The 19167-nt window shown below is 41.4% G+C and overlaps 1 protein-coding gene across 1 annotated transcript in view; it reads left to right on the forward strand.

Moving 5' to 3' along the window:
* The window catches only part of LOC124775776 (esterase FE4-like), a 78315-nt gene that overhangs the window by 30061 nt on the left and 29087 nt on the right, over window positions 1-19167 (forward strand). Inside the window, exon 5 of the mRNA XM_047250606.1 lies at window positions 714-857. Coding sequence (XP_047106562.1) covers window positions 714-857 — 144 coding nt within the window. The remainder of the gene's footprint in view (window positions 1-713; window positions 858-19167) is intronic.

Below are 19167 nucleotides of genomic sequence, written 5' to 3' on the forward strand. Positions count from 1 at the left end.
GCTCTGTAAAATACCGCTGCCTGCGTAGCATTTCGTCTCCTTTCAACAACAATAATAAAAGAATCATTATGTCGATGCAATTTGTAGGAAGGACAGCCTTTACTATATCCATACTCTACACAATAATACTTAAAAGGACTAAACTGCCGTATTAATGTACCCGTACATAATAAAACAGTACTACAATTACTGTTCTGCTAACTTACATTCCCCATAGACGAGTAGAATTTTTATCTTCTATGGTTGACGGAATGACGGGTGTGCATTCTACTTATGTTTACATTTGTCAACGTCGGCACGTGGATGTGTTCCATTACCCCGAGTACCAGCACTAAGCGCTGGGAGCGCAAACGTCAATGTAGTGTTATGTAATGAATAACGTTTTGTTTCAGTGAATGGTACACTATGATCCATTTTTCAATACGTCTTAAAGGAGAGGAAATGAATTACCGAATAAAAAATACACGGTGCCATTTAAAAAAGTCATACCGCTGTTGAAATCTTCGTAAGAAAACAAAGTTACAACGAAGGCAATCATGCTGATTGATGCCCCCTGACGGCTAAAGAACATTTGCTTGAAACATTTTGTAATTTGCATCTGGACAAACAGTTACTTTTGGCGGTCAAGATAAATAGGACGCCCTGTACATAATTATCTTACATCTCGCCTGCAATATTTCTAAATAAATCATATTAAAAAAACCGTTTTGTAGGTTTCCTAAGCACGAGTGACGAAGTCGTCCCAGGAAACATGGGTCTTAAAGACCAGACAGAGGCTCTGCGCTGGGTACAGAGGAACATAGCAGTGTTTGGTGGTGATCCAGAAAAAGTAACCATCTTCGGACAAAGCGCTGGAGGTGCATCCATTCACTATCATGTCGTATCTCCACTGAGCACAGGCGAGTAAAGCGTTTTTAAATACTAGACTAAATTAAACTATTAACTGATGGATCTTTTTAAAAACTATACTCGTAGGTCTGAGTCAACTACTAACTTGCCATTACATATTACATTTATTAGTCACGTCGCATTATAGGGACGTAGCTTCTTCTATGTTCCTAAAAGGCGAAAGAATCAGCAATGATCAACGGCATGAAGATGCACAAGGTAATGGAAACCACAGCTTAAAAGACACGTAAGGCGTATCCATAGCACCCTGGAAAAGTGTCATGATGATCTCTCCATCAGCAAACGATCCCGGATTGGTCCCCCATTTGAATCTCTGGGCAGGGAATGCCAAGTGGGAGATGACTATGAGAAAAAGACGCAACAACCAACGACGGGATGACATTCTACGAGTCGGAGAATACAATTTAAGTAGTCTGAAAGCAATAGGACAGCTAGAAAATTTGAAAAATACATTGCGTAAGATCGGTCTAGATTTAGTGTGGGCCACTGAAGTGAAATGGAAGGAAGACAAGGATTAGTAGTCCGATGAATATAGGGTGATATCAACAGCAGCAATAAATGTTGTAACTGTAGTGGATTCGTATGAATAGGAAGGAAGGGCAGAAAGCAAGATACTGTGAACAGTTTAGTGATGGGGTTGTTCTCATCAGATTCCACTGCAAACCAACGCCGACAACCATAGTTCAGATGAACATGCCAGCGTCGCAAGTAGAAGATGTAGAGACAGAGAAAGTATATGAATGTAGTGAACGGGTAATTCAGTACGTAAGGAGAGATGAAAATCTAATAATCAAGAGGACTGGAACGCCGACGTAACAGTAGAACGGGTTACGGGAGAATGTGGGCTTGGCAGTAGAAACGTGAGAGGAGAACAACTGAGTTCTGTAATAAATTTCAGCTGATAATAGTGAACACTCTGTTCCAAAAGCCCAAGAGGAGGTGATATACTTAGGAAAGATCTGGAGACTCAAGAAAGTTGCAGCTGGGTTACATCATTGTCAGACAGAGTCTCCGAAATCAGATACTGAACTGTAAGGCATAACCAGGTGCAGATATAGACTCACGAGGAATGCAACCTGGGATTTTTTTGCAGGAAGAGTAGAAGGGAAAACAATCGCAGTGTCAAAATTTTAGCTGCTATGACTCACTGCAAATATTTTTTAAAAATTGTTGAGGTTACTTGTGCTCTATGACAGCGATTTATGCAGCCCTTCATGCCTAGCCCGTGATCGGCTGTCGACATGGGAGCATAGAGCCGCGTAGTGCTAACATCCGGTGTGACATACACGGATTTGAAGCCTCTAAACCACACAAAAATATTACACATCGTTAATGTTTTGACTAAGACGCAGTTCGTATCGATAGCTAAATTGTAACTCTTACAAATGTGTATCTCTTACAAAGGTGATCAGCAAGGGCCAATAAATAAAGGCAGAGCCTGATGTTATAATACAGACGATTCTGATCAATCGTGTTTTAATTTATTGAAATGAAATGTATCTTATATGTAAACGAGTTTATAATAACTCCAATTACACTACTCTTGCCGGCCGGTGTAGCCGAGCGGTTCTAGGCGCTTCAGTTTGGAACCGCCCGACCGCTACGGTCGCAGGTTCGAATCCTGCCTCGGGCATGGATATCTGTGATGTCGTTAGGTTAGTTAGGTTTAAGTAGTTCTAAGTTCTAGGGGTCTGATGACCTCAGATGTTAAGTCCCATAGTGCTCACAGCCATTTGAACCATTTGGACACTACTCTTACGGTAATCTATATATTAGTAACAATGAAAAAGTTCCTTGTTTATTTCTCACATCGTCACAATAAAGTGAAGTGCCATTTGAATGACGGAACAAACCTTTTCCTTACAACGGGCACACCTGGCGAAAGAAAAATTAATAATTTCAGGTACTTCATAGTACGGTATTTACTGGTTTTATTGAGATAGAATGGTATTCGAGTAAGAAATGGTCCTAGCAGCTGCTCTGCTTATTGTGCTGCATACCGAGCAGCCTTCGTAAAATATACCAATGGAAACTGATAGGGCATAGATGTCTGACATTTAAGAATATTGTTCTACTGATGAACCACGAATGACACAGAGCTATTGGAAATTCTGTTGGCAGTCTCCTTAAAAATACTTTCCACATGCAAAAACCTGCTTTGTTGAGTGTAAGATTGGTTGATCTTGGTGGAATCTGAATTATCTCAAGAGTCTTCTCGTTATTCTCCTGAGGGACAGAGACATTTTTATATCCAAGCCAGAGTAAGAGCAATGAATTGATTTCTGCATTTCGAACGAAGTATTAAAAACTATAATTTCCTGTTTTACCAGATTCTGATGGGTCGATTATGAGATTTTTGCCACCAAACAGTCTTTTTTTCTATTTTCGTCCTAATATATCTTGAGGTTCCTGAAGACGTATGAAGCTGTGGAAACAGTAATACAAGCGGAGTTATCGCTGTAACTGTTGTACATGAACGTGACTTAGAATAAATAGATTTCGCAACGGACTGTCGCTTCAGAATGATGAAGTGTGGCTTGTACGCAGTTATTTTACGAAATCTGACAGACTGGCGCCAGAAACAACACACGTACGGACAACATCAAGGTTTGTCTAATATCAGCTGTTAGTTAATAGCATCTCCTCTACACTTTTATATGAAGCAAACTTGGCTGTTTAACGACTTCCTATACTGTTTGATTTCTTAATCTGCTTAACCAGGTCGAAGAAGCGTTGAAATCGGCGGTACTCATTTCAATTGCGACTTGGGGGGTCCAGTCTTGTAGATTTCCAGATTTCCATTGTTAACGATGCTCTGCCACTCACGAGCAACTCTACATGTTTTACATCTAAAGAAAACTTCTCTAAAGAAATGTTGGGCACGTTATTTAATCATCAAGTTGATTATTGATGGGGAGTAACAGAGCTTTGTGGTCACCCTGTAAAGGAAATGTTTCAGATAGTTTTCCTTTCTTTCACACTTTTGCAAATTTCACTTTGGTGAGTATTTGTTACTTCGTGTAACTCTTTTTCTTCCATTTATACAGTTCACAATCAGATTTTAGGTAGCGAAACGGGGTTTGGACACCACTTGACATTAACCGCTAAACACAATGAATATTAAATCAGTTTTATCTTCATTTTTGACAATTACACTACTGCAAAATCAAGTGATAACTATTACGGATTAAATTAGTTGCAAGTTTGAGTGAACAGTAACTGCGGACAAATATTTCAGACAAACTATAAACGGAAACTGAAATTTGCTGTAGAAATTACAATCACGACGAGTCGTGTTATCTGTTTACCGATGCACAGTCAACCAAGGATAGGCGCCTGCCATGTTGTGCATGGGGAGTCCGCTACGGCTCTGGTAGGGATGGAAATTTGCACCTCTTTTTTTAATTTTTTTTATACTTGCAGTGCGTCTTGGCAGCTAACATTCTGACAGTGTCTTTCTTTCGCTGTATTATTTATGTACACCAAAAATTTCTGAGCGTGTTTCGATGTGTCAGATTGGACCATTCCTTTGTCAGATCACAGTTCAGTTCAGTAATGATGACAAGTAAATTGATGTTTAAGAGAATCGCTCAGAAGAATCAGTGTGGAAGGAAGTGTGATACTGAAGTACTAAGGAATGCTGAAACTTATTTGAAGTTCCCTAAGGATGTGGAGACTGCATAGGGAATATCAGAGTAAGCAGTTCAACTGAAGAGGTGTGCAGATCTCTAAAATGGGAACAACAGATGCTGGCTAGGGAACCAATGAAGATAACTATGAACAATCACTGACTAACAAACATACTTCAACTGATCGACCTAACAAAGAATTACAAAAATGTTCAGGGAAAGACAGGAATACAAAATATGTCACACAGTAATTAAGTAATTCGTAAAAACACGGCACTCAAAGTGAAATGGCTGCAGGAAAGACACGCAGAAATCGAAAAAGAAATTAACATTGGCAGGACTGACTCAGCATATAGAAAAATCAAATCAGTCTTGGATGAAATTAGAAGCAAGTTTGGTAACATTGAGAGGGAAATGGGAATTTCAGTGTTAAACGCAGAGGAGAGATATGACAGGTGGAAAGAGCACATTGAAGGCCTCTGTGACGAGGAGGACATGATTGGTGATGTTATAGAAGATGAAGCTGATATCGATGAGGGAGACGCAGGGGATCCAGTGTTAGAGTCGGAATCTGAAAGTGGTCGGAAGAATTCAGATAAAATAAGGCAGAAGGGATGAATAAGAGCCCGTCCGAATTTTTAAACCATTTGTGGGAAGCGGCAACCGAATGACTATTTAAGTTTGTTTGTAGAATCTATGAGCCATCAGACTTTCAAGAAAATACTATCCACACAATTTTAAAGACAACAAGGGCAGATAAGCGCGAGAACTATAGCACAGTCAACCTAACAGCACATGTTTCCGAGTTTCTGACAAGAGTAATATACAGAAGAAAGTAAAAGAAAATTGAGGATTTGTTAGAGGTCGATCAGTTTGGATTTAGAAAAAGTAAAGAGACCAGAGGGGCAGTTCTGAGGTTGCGGTTGTTAATGGAAGCAACACTGAAGAAAATCACGAAACGCACGTAGTTTCTGTCACCTAGAAAAAGTGTTCGCCCATGTAAATTCGTGCGAGATAATTGAAATTCTGAGTAGAGTGGGCTTAAGCTATAGTGAATGACTGGTAATATGCAATGTGTACAAGAACCAAGTGGGCACGATATAACTGGAAGACAGAGAAAGCAGTGCTCGGTTTGAAAAGGGTATAAGACAGGGATAGAGTATCAGGACAACTGTTAATACATCCGAGAATAATTTCCATGGTACTAGATTGAGCTGTAGAGGGTAAAAGCTGTAGGGGAAGACAGAGATTGGAAAGCATGTAATTGGGGACCTAGTGTGAGATGAAGAGGCTAGCGCAAGAAAGGAAGGACTGAGGACAGCTTCAAACTAGTCAGAAGACTGGTGAACCAGCTACCATTTCAATTTCCATTGAAGGACCTACACTAACATCAACATGTTACAGAAATACGCTGCTTTTCAATGAAGCTGAGCAAAGATGTAAAAGACAGACCCATTTACGCTGTGCAGTAATCATGGTAGCCTCTGAATTTCAACTATAAACATGTTGGCTGAGAATGCTAGGTAGCAAAGGCGATAACAAGTTTCAGCAAATTTTAGGATCTGTCATTACTGTAAAATCCATTGAGAAGAGGACTTACGTATTCTGCCGTAATATACTTCCAGTATATCTACAGTAATGAAATAGCAACGTGCTATGTTTGTTGTTATAAATGAAGCTCTGTGTGACATGAACTTTGAGCAATTAATAGAAGACAGTTACAATTAACTTTCATAACACATAGTAATTTTTGTAATTCACATTAGTTTTGCACTCGAACATTCAAGTAGAAGAATTATCTATAGCAGTTTTTTTTTTAACTAGGTTCATGATCTGGGTGTAGGATGATTAGCGAAGGGACTGCTTTCGCCAAAGCTCCTTACGATTTTTGCGCACCCACTTTTCATTTAGAATATAATTTTGTTGACTTTATAGTGTCATTAGATATCAGTCGCCTTCCAGTTTGTCTTTTTTACTGCACATGTAGAAAGGGACGCGTATCAGCGAAAGGCCACATCACACGTCAGTTTTTACAGATGAGCTGCAATTGGAGACGCGTTTGTAACGTTCGATCTGCAAAATGTCAATTACTTGTAATGCCAAAACGCATTCACCACTTGTTTATTCAATGTGAATGTCATCCACGATTCCACTGAATCGGCTATATCAGTTCTACACAAGAAATACGAAAAATATTTAACGATACTTACGGTGTCTGGTTGTGATACTGTTGCACTACAAATAATGCTCCACCAAGACTGAACTTTATTGGATACAGCGTGCAGGTCTATTCAGTCGACCCATCGTGCACTGTGTTTCAGTGTTGGAGAAATTGGTGCTTCATTTTTTCCGTGATAACACGTATAATTCGTTTAATCAGTAACGCGCCTGCAGATCGGAGTTGTTCAGAACGACGCATACTGCAGTGTTTGGAAGAAGAATTTCAGTTCTCAGGCGAAAGGCTGTCATTTTTGCTCTTCGAATTTAGCTGAAAGCAAGATATCCTTTGCCGCCGACAATGTTCAGCAGACAGCTTCTGGACACAACTCTTACCGCTTACTATTCAGGACAGTCAAACCCAAATCACTTACGTTTATTTGTTTTTAGGTCAATAGGAACTACAACAATGTCTTATGATACCATAGATTGTGGAAAGACTGTTAACCGTCTTTCTTCGAGTCCTTCTGATAATAGCATTGGGGGGGCCTGCGACGTCCACGTTTGTTACGTAGCTCAGTATCCAAAGGGCCTTTTTTATTTTCGAGAGAGGCCTTTCTCGGGTCATATAATCACTGGCTAAATCCTTTACAGCAGTCAGAAGTGAGGAGCAGTAGGATTATGCGTCCCTTCGACGAAGGTCTAATTAGAGATGGAGAACAGGGTTCGCATAGAAAAGAATAAATATCGTATCTTATTCAGAGGAATCAGCCTACCATTCGCCTTTTACAGTTCATACCAGCAGGAATGGAAGGTAAGCTTCAGTCAGTGGTGCAACTCGTGAAGCCTCTAGGTTATCATGTAGCCTGCCTCTGATGCGCCGGCGGAAGTGGGGGTGAAAGCTTCAGTGCTATCATTGGTCGTGACGTGCTTAATGGTATGCGGAGTAATAGACTAGAATCATTGATGGTGTTACTTGCGGAAACAGTGGACAGTGCAGAATATATAAATCACAAAACTCTTTTGTCATTCTTATAATGCCAGTGACCCACACGCTTTTAGCAACCCAATGCCTACGCACATAATTTTCTTGTTACCCAACACTCTCTCCTAGGAATCACTGACTGCCAGATCTGATACCATTCGCAAAGTGCGTTACATGGTGATAATGGAGTAGGGCTAAGTTTGGGTAACTATCAATTTCTATTGACATTTAGTGAAAGAATGTAGCAGTAATGTGGAACACTGCCTCCGGAGTGCACGTAACATGGTCAGGACGAATTACTGCAGAACTGATTTCTAGCTACAGACGGCGACGTAAGGTGCCCAGTTTGTAGAGAAACTGGTCATAGGTTGGTCGTCGTACTTGGCTCTAAAGAACTGCCAGTACTGCAGTTATTAAAAACCAAAACTCGAGCGAAATTTTCTGCTTTAATGTTCAGCTCTTGTCCATTTATATTTCCGGATAAACAAAAACAAAGAGCCAGAAAAATACGTTGATTTTTGGTATTGATCAGTTGCAATACATTAGTTACTGTGCTTCATTGTTAACGTGAATCTATAGCAATTCAAGTTATACCATTTATACGTAATTCACTGCCGCGAAGGGTAGCCACGCGGTTTTGGGCGTCTTGCCACGGTTCGAGCGGCTCACCCCGTCGGAGGTTCGAGTCCTCTCTCGGGCATGGGTGTGTGTATGTTGTCCTTAGCGTAAGTTAGTTAGATTAAGTAGTGCGTAAGCCTAGGGACCGATGACCTCAGCAGTTTGGTCCCACGGGAATTTATCACAAATTTCCAATTTTTCCGTAACTGACTGAAAACAGGTGTCTGATTTTTCTGTTAGCATTCTGTACAATTACAACCATTAATTGGAAATTTTTCTTCCTCATCAGGCCTATTCAAGAATGCCATTGCAATGAGTGGGTCATCGCTAAACCCTTGGGCATTTTCCAAAAATGCTACAGATAGAGCAATTCGATTTGCTCAGTATTTGGGATACACAGGGAAAACTTCGAATGATCTCGTAAATTTTCTGAAAAATGTGGATCCCAAAGACCTAGTAACGAACGCAAATGTTGCTCTTTCCGAAGAGGTATGTATAAGTCTTAAACTGCATGATTCAAGAACAAAGCGTTTGGTACAACTGTTGTATAATAAAATAGGGGAAGTAATTCACCGGCTAGCTTAACTTACGTGTCATGTAATTCAATTGATGCTGTAGCGAAAAATTACAGATTAGCAAAGTTACATAATGACTGTGAATTACAGAAATATTGCAAAGCCATATTTTGATTTAATTACTTTGATATTAAAATCTGTTCCCAAAGTTTCCTTTTATGTTATTAACCTTCTCCTAAAATTTCATTTTTAAGTCATTCTTCTCACAAGTTTTCTGTGTACGTGACTAATAAACTTAAGTCGAGATAATCGGCTGCTTGCCTTACTTCAGATATGCAAGGTGTGGCGAGCATAAGTGGAGACATATGTATTGGTGACTGAGGACAGCGTACTGAACAACATTATATCAGTATTTACGTCACTTGCAGGCTATGTTGTTAGGCTGGTTAATACCTCCACGTACACGTGGCAAGAGCAATGCATAAATGCTTATTTTCGTCTGGGCAACGGGTCATGTGTTGCGGTGTGGACACGTGGATGGAAAACAGTTAGTCTATACTGACAGGCGTAGTGCCCTCTTAGTGGTATAGTTATGACAGTGCAGAAAACATCAGGTCGTAAAGTTTGTGACGTATCTGTGGAGCACTGTTCGATACAGACGCAAAAAAAAACAACACACTGAAGTTTGTACATATTACAGTACCACACATCAAAATATCTTCATCCGTAACACCCTGTACATTTTATTTATTTATTTATCTACTCTCTGTGACAAGACAAGGACCATTAGGACGTCCCTTACATGAAACCCAGTTTTCTACATATTTTACACTATGTTCATTATGAAACAGATTTTATAATATGTCTTACATTGAATAGGGGATAGTAAACTTAAATAACTGTAACAAAAATAGTTCAAATACTAGTAGCTATGATAGACGACAAGGTACACAGCTCGTATTAGTTCACGTGTAGCTGGGCAACACAGACAAATTACAGTCGGGTAAGTTTAAGCTGAGGGAATTGGCATCAATGGGCGTGATGGATCGCAAGTAATCAAGAGTGGAGGTAATAAAGCGAATTGAGTGACTGAGGAAAGGAAAGAGAAAGAAGAGTAACGGGAGAAGATGGGTGCATTTGCTTTAATGTTTGACAGAGAGACGCTGGTTATAAATGCCAATGTTGAAAGAAAAAGTTATGAGGTTGACGAAAGGAAATGCTTCAGCTGTTTATTATGAATGCGAAGCGCAGGGTAGTTGTTCGCTTCCAGAGACGTACAGCACCAGCAAAGACGTAGCTGGGTAGAGTACTTGGCCACGAAGAGCAATGTCCCGCGTTCGAGTCTAGGTCCAGCACACAATTTTAATCTGCCAGGAAGTTTCAACAAAGAAGGAGTTTGCGAATGATTTTGTTTAATGGATGGGCACCACTAACGTAGTAGGTTATCGATTGCTGATGTTAGGTACTGGGATTCATGTGCACTGAGGAGCCGAACAAATAATCACTTAGAATGTTAGCTATTACATTTGCAATTTACACTATTTCAATTTCCAACTTTCACTACCCAATATTTTGCGTGTTAGTTAACCCCGGTCCTCTGAAAAAGACATAATTCCGCTCCTAGTTATCGACTACTAAGAGAATCTTTGCACTTTGGGTCTGTTCGTGAGGAATACAGGAAGTGTTCTTCTAGTTCTGGGGTTTATGCACACTGGGGAGGCGATCTAGCAGTTCGTAGGAAGTTGGATATTCTGAAACTTCCTGGCAGATTAAAACTGTGTGCCGGAACGAGACTCGAAATCGGGACCTTTGCCTTTCGAGGGCAAGTGCTCCACCGACTGAGCTACCCAAGCACGACTCACGCCCCGTCCTCACAGCCTTAATTCCGCCAGTACTTCGTCTCATATCAGCGCACACTCCGCTGTAGAGCGAAAATTTCATTCAAGATGGATATTCTGTTTGCAACTTTCATTATTTTCGATTTGTAACTTTCACCATTCAGTTAATCTGCGTAATTGTCAATGGAGGTTGTCTGAGAAGATACAGATCCGTTCCTAATCATCGATTGCCAAGAGTATAACAGATCTTTGTGTCTGCCATGAAGTTAACAGGAGGTATTCCTTCAGTTTCGGCTGAGTTGACTAATCACGTCACAGCCCGCCTCGCTGCGAAGTCTGCGTCTGTGTTTGAGCAGACATTTGGTGTTCTTGTGAGCACAGCGGGAAGTCTCGTCTAGCAGTCTGGCTCAACGGTTGCCTGTTCGAGCATATTTGTGGTATGAAATTGTCTATGTCAAGCATAATTACTTTCGCTTTTCGCATAACTCAAGTGGGAGGATTTCACTGAAAGTTTTGTGGCTTAAAAGCGTGGCTCCGAAGTGGAGATCCGATCTTTGATACTTGTGCTGAGAGAAGGTTTCGATATTCAGTACATAATCACACTTCTTATCAGTGGGCTTTGTCAATGTCTGTCGACTTGTATAGATTTTGCTTTATTTGTTTTTGTCCCATGTGGGAACTCTATGTGGCACGTGTTTTCTGAGGTTAATGCTTCAAGACCTCTCGTCCTTTAGTTACCTCTGGAGACAACTATATGGATTTATATTGAAACATTCTTTTAAACAAAATTTTTATTGCCGTCGCTTTCCTGTTCATACAGATTTATACCGACTAACACTGGTAGTTAGTACATGATCACTCGATGCGGAACGCACTGCTTCATTTTTGTAGAATCGTTTCTGCAGTTAATTAATATCAAAAATAAAGTCAGTAACCCTAATCAGTATAAGTCTTGATTCTACGCATAACTTTTAGCATATTTAGATAGGTGTTGGACATGACACACATTGTAGAATCATAGCCCTTCAGTCTATAGAAAGGGCGTTTATCTGATGTCATGTACCTGTAAACCATTATAAAAGACTGGATTATACGGCACCGGGCTATAATCCACAGTTTTACATTTCTCATGCAAAGTTACATGTTTGTTACGATTTACTCTGGCTCGCCTGCTAAATATAATTTCTTACAAATCATATTTTGTAACACGTGAAGCTGCTGTGTAATTTCTTTTCAGTTTCAATTGCACGATCGGTTTCGGTCAGAGACCATTTTCCAGTTCCTGTTGTGCAACGTTATGGATTTTAATGGAAAAAGGATGTCTGAAATTTTGAATTCAATTTCCTTTTGCTATGTCCATTGAAAGTTGTTGCACAAAGTAAGCATCGACGAAATAAATTTCGGGTGAACAGCCTGGTATGAGTGTCCTTTGCACACTCATACCAGACTGTTCATCCGAGATTTATTTCGTCATAAAGTACGCCTGGAGAAATTCAAGAATCACAAAGTAAGCATTGACTGTTTAAGCAACAATCTACAAATGGTGCAGTCAGAGCGCATTACTAGTTTGACTGATGGGTCCCACTAATATGTGTGAGATGGCATACTTGTTAATTTAGGATATATTCGGACTTACTTTCAGAGGTAATCCTTTTTCCAATCTTCTGCCCAACAGAGGTGCTCATCCGATGTTGAACTCAAAGACTGCGCAGTTTTCTGGTGTGGTATTGGCGCAGCGTCGAAAAGAATAGGAGTTAATTATTCGCGTTATATTACTTTTGTTTCACTACACAAACTGGGATTACCGCAACCCAGAATACTGTCGGCGTTCAGAACAGATTAGTAAACAGCTCTTAATAAATAGTAGTTTCGATCGATGGTTTTAACTTCTCTAAGTGAAAAAGCTTCATGTTTCAAATATGACTTTTTGTTCTCCACTGTATCCGTCAGATGCCTTCAAACATATTTTAATTTCGCTCAGCATGTACGACTTGTTTTTGGGCAGAAATGTTCACAGTGATTTTACTGACAGCTGCTGCATTAAGTTTTTAAGTTCTTAATGCCCAACTTTTGTTGAACGGCATTATGTGCCACCTTCCACATGGTAGACGCAGTTGACACCTGATGCTCCCTGTCTGTGCCACGAAGTCCTGTCCAACCAGTTAGTGTTCCCAAGGCTCCCAGATGGTGCATCCGTTGCGGCTAAGCGCGACACCTGATTATTTGTGGACCGCCTCAGTCATTGTGGGGTTACAGAAACGACAAGAACCCAGTTCTCGAATCTTCAGCCGAACTACCGTTATTTCAGTCGTCTGGTGCCACGTATGAAAAGTTCTCGGAAGAAAGATAATTCCATATGTGGGCATATTAAAACACTGCGTTTACGAAGACGAAAGTAACTGCTCAGCCCATTAGACTGCACTGTGTGTGTCGGTAAGCCATATACCCTGGAGGGTACAGGTGCTGATAAAATGCTTGGTTATCACATACAGATTTACTGCCGGAGTGAATCATCACAGAGGACTGTAGGACTTGGTACCCGAAATGTATGTAGGTATCACAACTGATTTGTTTCAGATTATGAGGTATTGTACAGGAGCTACGCGTTCTGTGACTCTCTGTTAGCAATGTAAAAACGTACAGGTAGCAGCAATGAACTACCATAACCAAACTATGCATACTGTTGGACTATTTAAGAAATGAATGTCGCTATACCGCGGAAAATAGTCTCAGTTTACGTTAGATTAACGATTTGAAAATCAATTCTGTACAACGAGAAGTACCTAGTATCTCTTAAAATATTTACCAGCTTCTATGTTTGTATAAGTTAATATCATCTTTAGGAATACTGGACTGAGTAAAGTAATCTTTACCGACTGTCGTCTTTTCGTAGACATCAGCAAAATCAAACACAGTTTTCGGTATTCCAAAATCTATTACATAATAGTGAAACAGCATATAGTTTTCTGATAATCGCAGCAGAAACAGCAAGTCGTGTTGATATCTAACAATTAGTATCGCAAACGCCATCTACCTCACAACAAAAATAATTCAAATAGCTCACAGCTATGAGATCGTTAGTTACAGAATAGCTGCTGAGTCGTAGGGTAGTCGTTGCCGTCGCTGGGGCAATTCCTATTACACATGCATATCGCGTTATCGGTATGGCTTCACAATTTTTACCTGGAATCGGCTTGACAATTGAACGCAGTATGGGCAACGCACGTTATACGACGGACTTACAACAAGTAATGCAACACATTTTTTTCTTGTCCAGTTTCAATTGAAGACATGCGTAATTTCTTGTGGAACATCGTGGGATATTCCCACCTCAGCCCGTGTAGTTTCATGAAGTTTTAATACGTGCTGTCGCTATACGTAGCATTCAAAATGGTATCTGTAACGGAGGTTCCTTCCAGGCAGAAAGTTGTCGTTGAATACCAGGACATCGCAGATATTCAGACGTGCTTGCAGAAAGTACAGTGAATAATCGGGCGAGACGTTTGTCATCATTGCAACAGGGCCCAGAAACCTGTTGTATCTCCTACATGACTGCCGGCCGGACACATCTGTCATTTCTACACTGTTGGAACGTGCAGACACACTCATTCGAGGTGATCGACAGACCACAATCAAACACCGCCTTGCACAAACACTCTCATTCGAAGTGATAGGCGGATCATAATCAAACACCTCGCTGCACAACTGGACGTCTCTGTAGGTAGAGTTCACAAAACTTCATTGAACTCTTCTTCCTCTTCCAATCCCACACATTCCGACTGCCATTTGTTTGGCCCAATGGAGGATACACTCTGTGGGAAGCAGTACGTGGATTATGAGGAGATTATTGATGCAGTAAGTTGGCTGGTACTACGGTATGTGGGCGTAAAGGCCATCCCAGTAAGGTGGTATAAGGCCGTCGCATTGAACGGAGATTATGTTGAAAAATATGATCTTGTAGCCAAAAGAGTGGAGAATAACAGCGTGTATAGAAATACTGAACAAAACCAACAAGCTTTCATAAAAAAATGAGTAGCATTACTTATGGAACGCCCGTCGTATAAGCGCGCTATGTAGTAACCTGCGCATATGACTGCGTTTGCCACATGCTTTCGTGTGAAGTGTGTGCAGTGAGTATGTCGATTCAGTGAGTACCGCGGGCAAGAACGAGTAAATTAGGCGGCTCGCCGTCGACTGCAGCAGATTGTAGCAGTGCAGCAAGTCACTCACCGTCCCATCCTAGGAAACGTCTGCTTAGCAGCCACGGTATCTGGAGCCACAACGCAGAAACGATAGAGTACATCTGTGAATAGGGCACTTAATTTACCAGGGCGTACACGACCTGCGCAATGTAACGATAGAAATGTCGCCAAATGTCGTCGGGACTGATGAGTAGCGGCACACGATAGTACACACCGTAGGAGGGAAGCGAGTTACTCAAAGACTTGTTACTCGATTTATTCCGCTTGTGAACGCTTGAGTCGCCGGTCACCGTCGAACGGTACGAGGAACCTAAGTTCGACTATTCGGATGTTTGTCTACACGATCACCTAAGCTACCGTTGCTTTTACAACACTGTACCGGCTACGAGAAAAGGCTGGAGATCTTTCAACAGGCATAACGATGTTTGATTGTTCTCCCGCCACAGGTGTCGTGCACTTTACGACCGTGGACTTTACTGTCTGTAACATCAGTGAGGTGCTTCCGACCACATATATTTTAAATGCGGATTTTTCGATTATTTTAGTGGTAAGAGCATTCCTTCATGTTTTATACAGGCTTAGGATTAGCTATTCTTTAAATGCATTTTTCTTATTTTCTACAGTTTTTTCTTCCTGTAACATGACTACAATAAATTATTAAACTTCCGTATTATTTTATCAATTTTGATTCCTCATTAATTTTGAAGGAAGAGTTTACACATTTTCTTAAATCCCTCGAGTCATTACGTATTATTATAAGATCTTTTACTTTTCGTTAAATTTGTTGTTTCTTCTTTTGTAATGGCAGGCCAGTGGAATCTTACTTAATTTCGGATTTTGAATTTATTGCTCCCTCGATCAGCTTATTTATCAGAGAGTACAATTTCGTATATTTCTGATTTATTGAGGAGTTTAGTTTTTATGCCAACCTACGACAGCATTCTTGGTCCTGTGCCGATGGTTAAAACATCCCTCATTTCAACTAGTAAACTAGGATTTGCCATCGGTTAACTGACCAAACTGCTGCAATTCCTCTTTCACAATTCGGGAAACAGCCACTGTATTTTCTTCACGGACTCTTTTCTCTAATTATGCATTGATTTGCGCATCTTCTTTATCAGATGGGCAAGAGTATCACTGTTCAGCCATGATTGTGCCATTTATAGTTTTTAAACGGCCTCGGGACTTAGTCTGATCGAAATTCACGCACAGCCAGTTCGTTTACTCATCATATTTTCTGAGCATCCGATGGCGATGACAACCCTTGAGACAACATGGCCTTCCTTTCGTTGTTGCAATAATGATTTATGTTCCTCAGAATGTATATATCTCAATCAACGCACGAAACTGCACGGAAACGATTGGCTGTCGGCGGGGGTTCTACCTTACAGACGGTGACAACATTTCCGCTGCCAGTGAACGACTGGCGTAAATTATTAGTGAGGGCAGGCTCCGGTCGCAAGTACTCCGGTAGGTCGGAAAGGCCACAGTACACGTGGCACCTGCAATGCAGACGGAAATGCCACGGTTGGAAAGGTCACGTAACCACGGCACGTTTTTTGATGTCAGTCCTATGTAAGGTAGATTTAACGCCCCATTACGCTGACGTTGTAAGAGACAGGAGACACGCCCGTACGGGAAAAGCAAACCGGCCTCTTCTTTTTCGAATGAAGCATTCCAGACATTAGCCTTAAGTGATCTACAGAAACCACTGTAAAAGTAAATCAGGATTACCGAACGCGCATCTGAACCGCCGACCGCCACTGTGGTCGTTGACCTTTACCGCAGGGTGCTCATTTGAGGTGAAAGCGAATGCGACGTGAGCGCATTAGATTCGCCTCTGACCGATCTGCGTGAGTTATAGATAGTTGCTTTTGGTGTTGCGTTGAACCAAGGACACGTCGCTACTGTAACGAGGGTGAAAGATTGTGCTCCTTGGTGCTAAATAAGCGTGTGTACTTCAATTACTTATTAGTGAGTAAATATAGCATACATGAAATAGATGAAATAATGGACATATGTTTGTGGTTAATGATTTAGTGATTAGTCTTTCCTTGTCGGAAATTAAATATACACTCATGTACAGATAAACAGAACGCCTTGAACGACTAAAGATAGGACGATCATGTTCACGGGACATGTACATTTTTTATTAGCAATTTAGTCATCTCGGTTCAGCATGTGTTATGGTGCCTAGTACACACAGGGTCAGCAACGGGCCCTGGTAACTTGTTCCGTGCGTGATTGCATCGAGGCGTATAAGGTGCGAATTGTGTCCTATGGTATAGCCATCCACACTGCATTCACCTGGTTCCAAAGTTCGTCTGTGGTGGTTGGCATTAAGTCACAAAGCTGCGCCCGTCGTTTTACCATATTCCACACATTTTCGATTTGTGACAAGTCTAGTGACCTGACGGGCCAGGGCAAATGGCTGACAGCCTGTGACGTCACGAAGGCACGTGTTCGTGCAGCAGTATGTGGTCGTGCATTGTCTTGCAGATACATGGCGTATGGTGTGTCGTGGTCGGTATGGTTACAGGTTGTAGGATGTCATTCACACGGGCCAAATTGGTCACAGTATCCTGGACACGTACCAGTTGTTATTTATGGTTGTACCCAATAGCACCCATATCATAAGGTGTTTTTTTGGCCCTGCAGATCTCGTGTGAATGCAGTCACTGTGATGCCACTCCCCTTGTCTTCGGTGAATCAAAATACGGCCATCATTTTCAAACAAACAGGACCCGGATTCGTCCGAAAACACTATCTGATGCCATTCCTGTCCCCAGTGACGTCGTTCCATACACCATTGCCGTCTAGCATGTTTCTGCACAGAAGAGGACGAGGTGCACGTAGCCCATGCCATAATAAACGGCGACGGATTGTCTCCCCTGACAGTGTACGATGTGTTATCTTGTTCCACTCTTGCGCCAGATCCAAGGAGGACCCAGATCTGTCCCGCAATGCCATTGGGATGAGTTTTCTTCTCTTCTTCATCTCGTCGTGTTCTACGGTCTTCCGTGAACTATTCTGCACACACCCGTTGCACTGCCGAAACATTTCGTCCCACACGAGCAGCAGTTTCCCGGATGGGTGCCTCACATTCTCTCATGCCAACAATATGCCCCCTTTCAAACTCAATGATTTGACCTACAGTTCGTACATATGTCTGCGAGGCATCCTGCAAGTCTGCTCGAGTCACACTGATCAATTACATTCGTTTTACAGCGACAATGAGAGCTGAAGGTACATTTTACCTGTAGGTGTTGCGTCATGATACCGATGCTGACCGTGATCCCTCGTGTCGGTATGGTTCCAATGCTAATCATTTCTGCAGAATACACTAATGTACATGTCCTGTGAATATAAACATCCTATCTCTAGTCGTTCAAGATGTTCTGTTTTTTCTTTCTGAACGTGAGTATATTAAGAATGTACCAAAATCTTCTGTGACAGGATAGCAAAACTTTGTTCACCTGTGTCTGGGTACCCAGCGCCGAGCCGGTAAGCGATGGAGCATTTCTGACCGAAGAGCCGTGGATAGCTTTGTCGGAAGGGCGCTACAATCTGGTTCCTTTCATGACTGGTAACACTGGCCTAGAGCGAGTTGGACACACACAGCGTAAGTAAAGCAAATATTCCTCATCACTTTTTAGACAGAAGGTACATTCTAAAAAAGAAAGGAAAAATTTTGCAAGGCATTAGTCTTGAGTTTCGACATCTGCAGAAGTGAAACGTGGTGGATCACGAGAAAAGATAAGCTTTTGAAACGTGTTACAGAGGAGTGCTCAAGACTGAGTGGGTAACGAATAAAGAGGTAGTGTTCCGAAAAAGAAAAGTAAGACACATATTGATTAAAGGAGGAGATTACTGTCTAAGGTCCCGTCGACAACGAGATCATTAGAGACGGAGCACAAGCTCGGGTCAGGGAAGGACTGGGAAGGAAGTCGGCCGGCCCTTTCAGAGGCACCATCCCGGCATGTGCATGAAACGATTTAGGGAAATCACGGAAAATCAAAATCAGGATGGCCGGAGACGGGTTTGAACCGTCGCGCGCGCGCATGAGTCTCTGTGTGTGTGTGTGTGTGTGTGTGTGTGTGTGTGTGTGTGTATTTACATTACCTGTAATCCTCTGAAAACTAGAGAAAATGAAGTCAAATTCAAAATTTCTAATGAGAAAATGATAAGAAATTTGTATCAACTTGTATCTCGTAAATAAGCAGGTTTTTCTGTGTTTTAAGTTTTTGGTGTATGTCTTCCTTTCAGCTATCCTGTTCAACGCAAATGCAAAATTCTTACCTGCACTGCTGAACT

Source organism: Schistocerca piceifrons, chromosome 2 (assembly GCF_021461385.2).
Source record: "Schistocerca piceifrons isolate TAMUIC-IGC-003096 chromosome 2, iqSchPice1.1, whole genome shotgun sequence".
Taxonomy (NCBI): Eukaryota; Metazoa; Arthropoda; class Insecta; order Orthoptera; family Acrididae; genus Schistocerca; species Schistocerca piceifrons.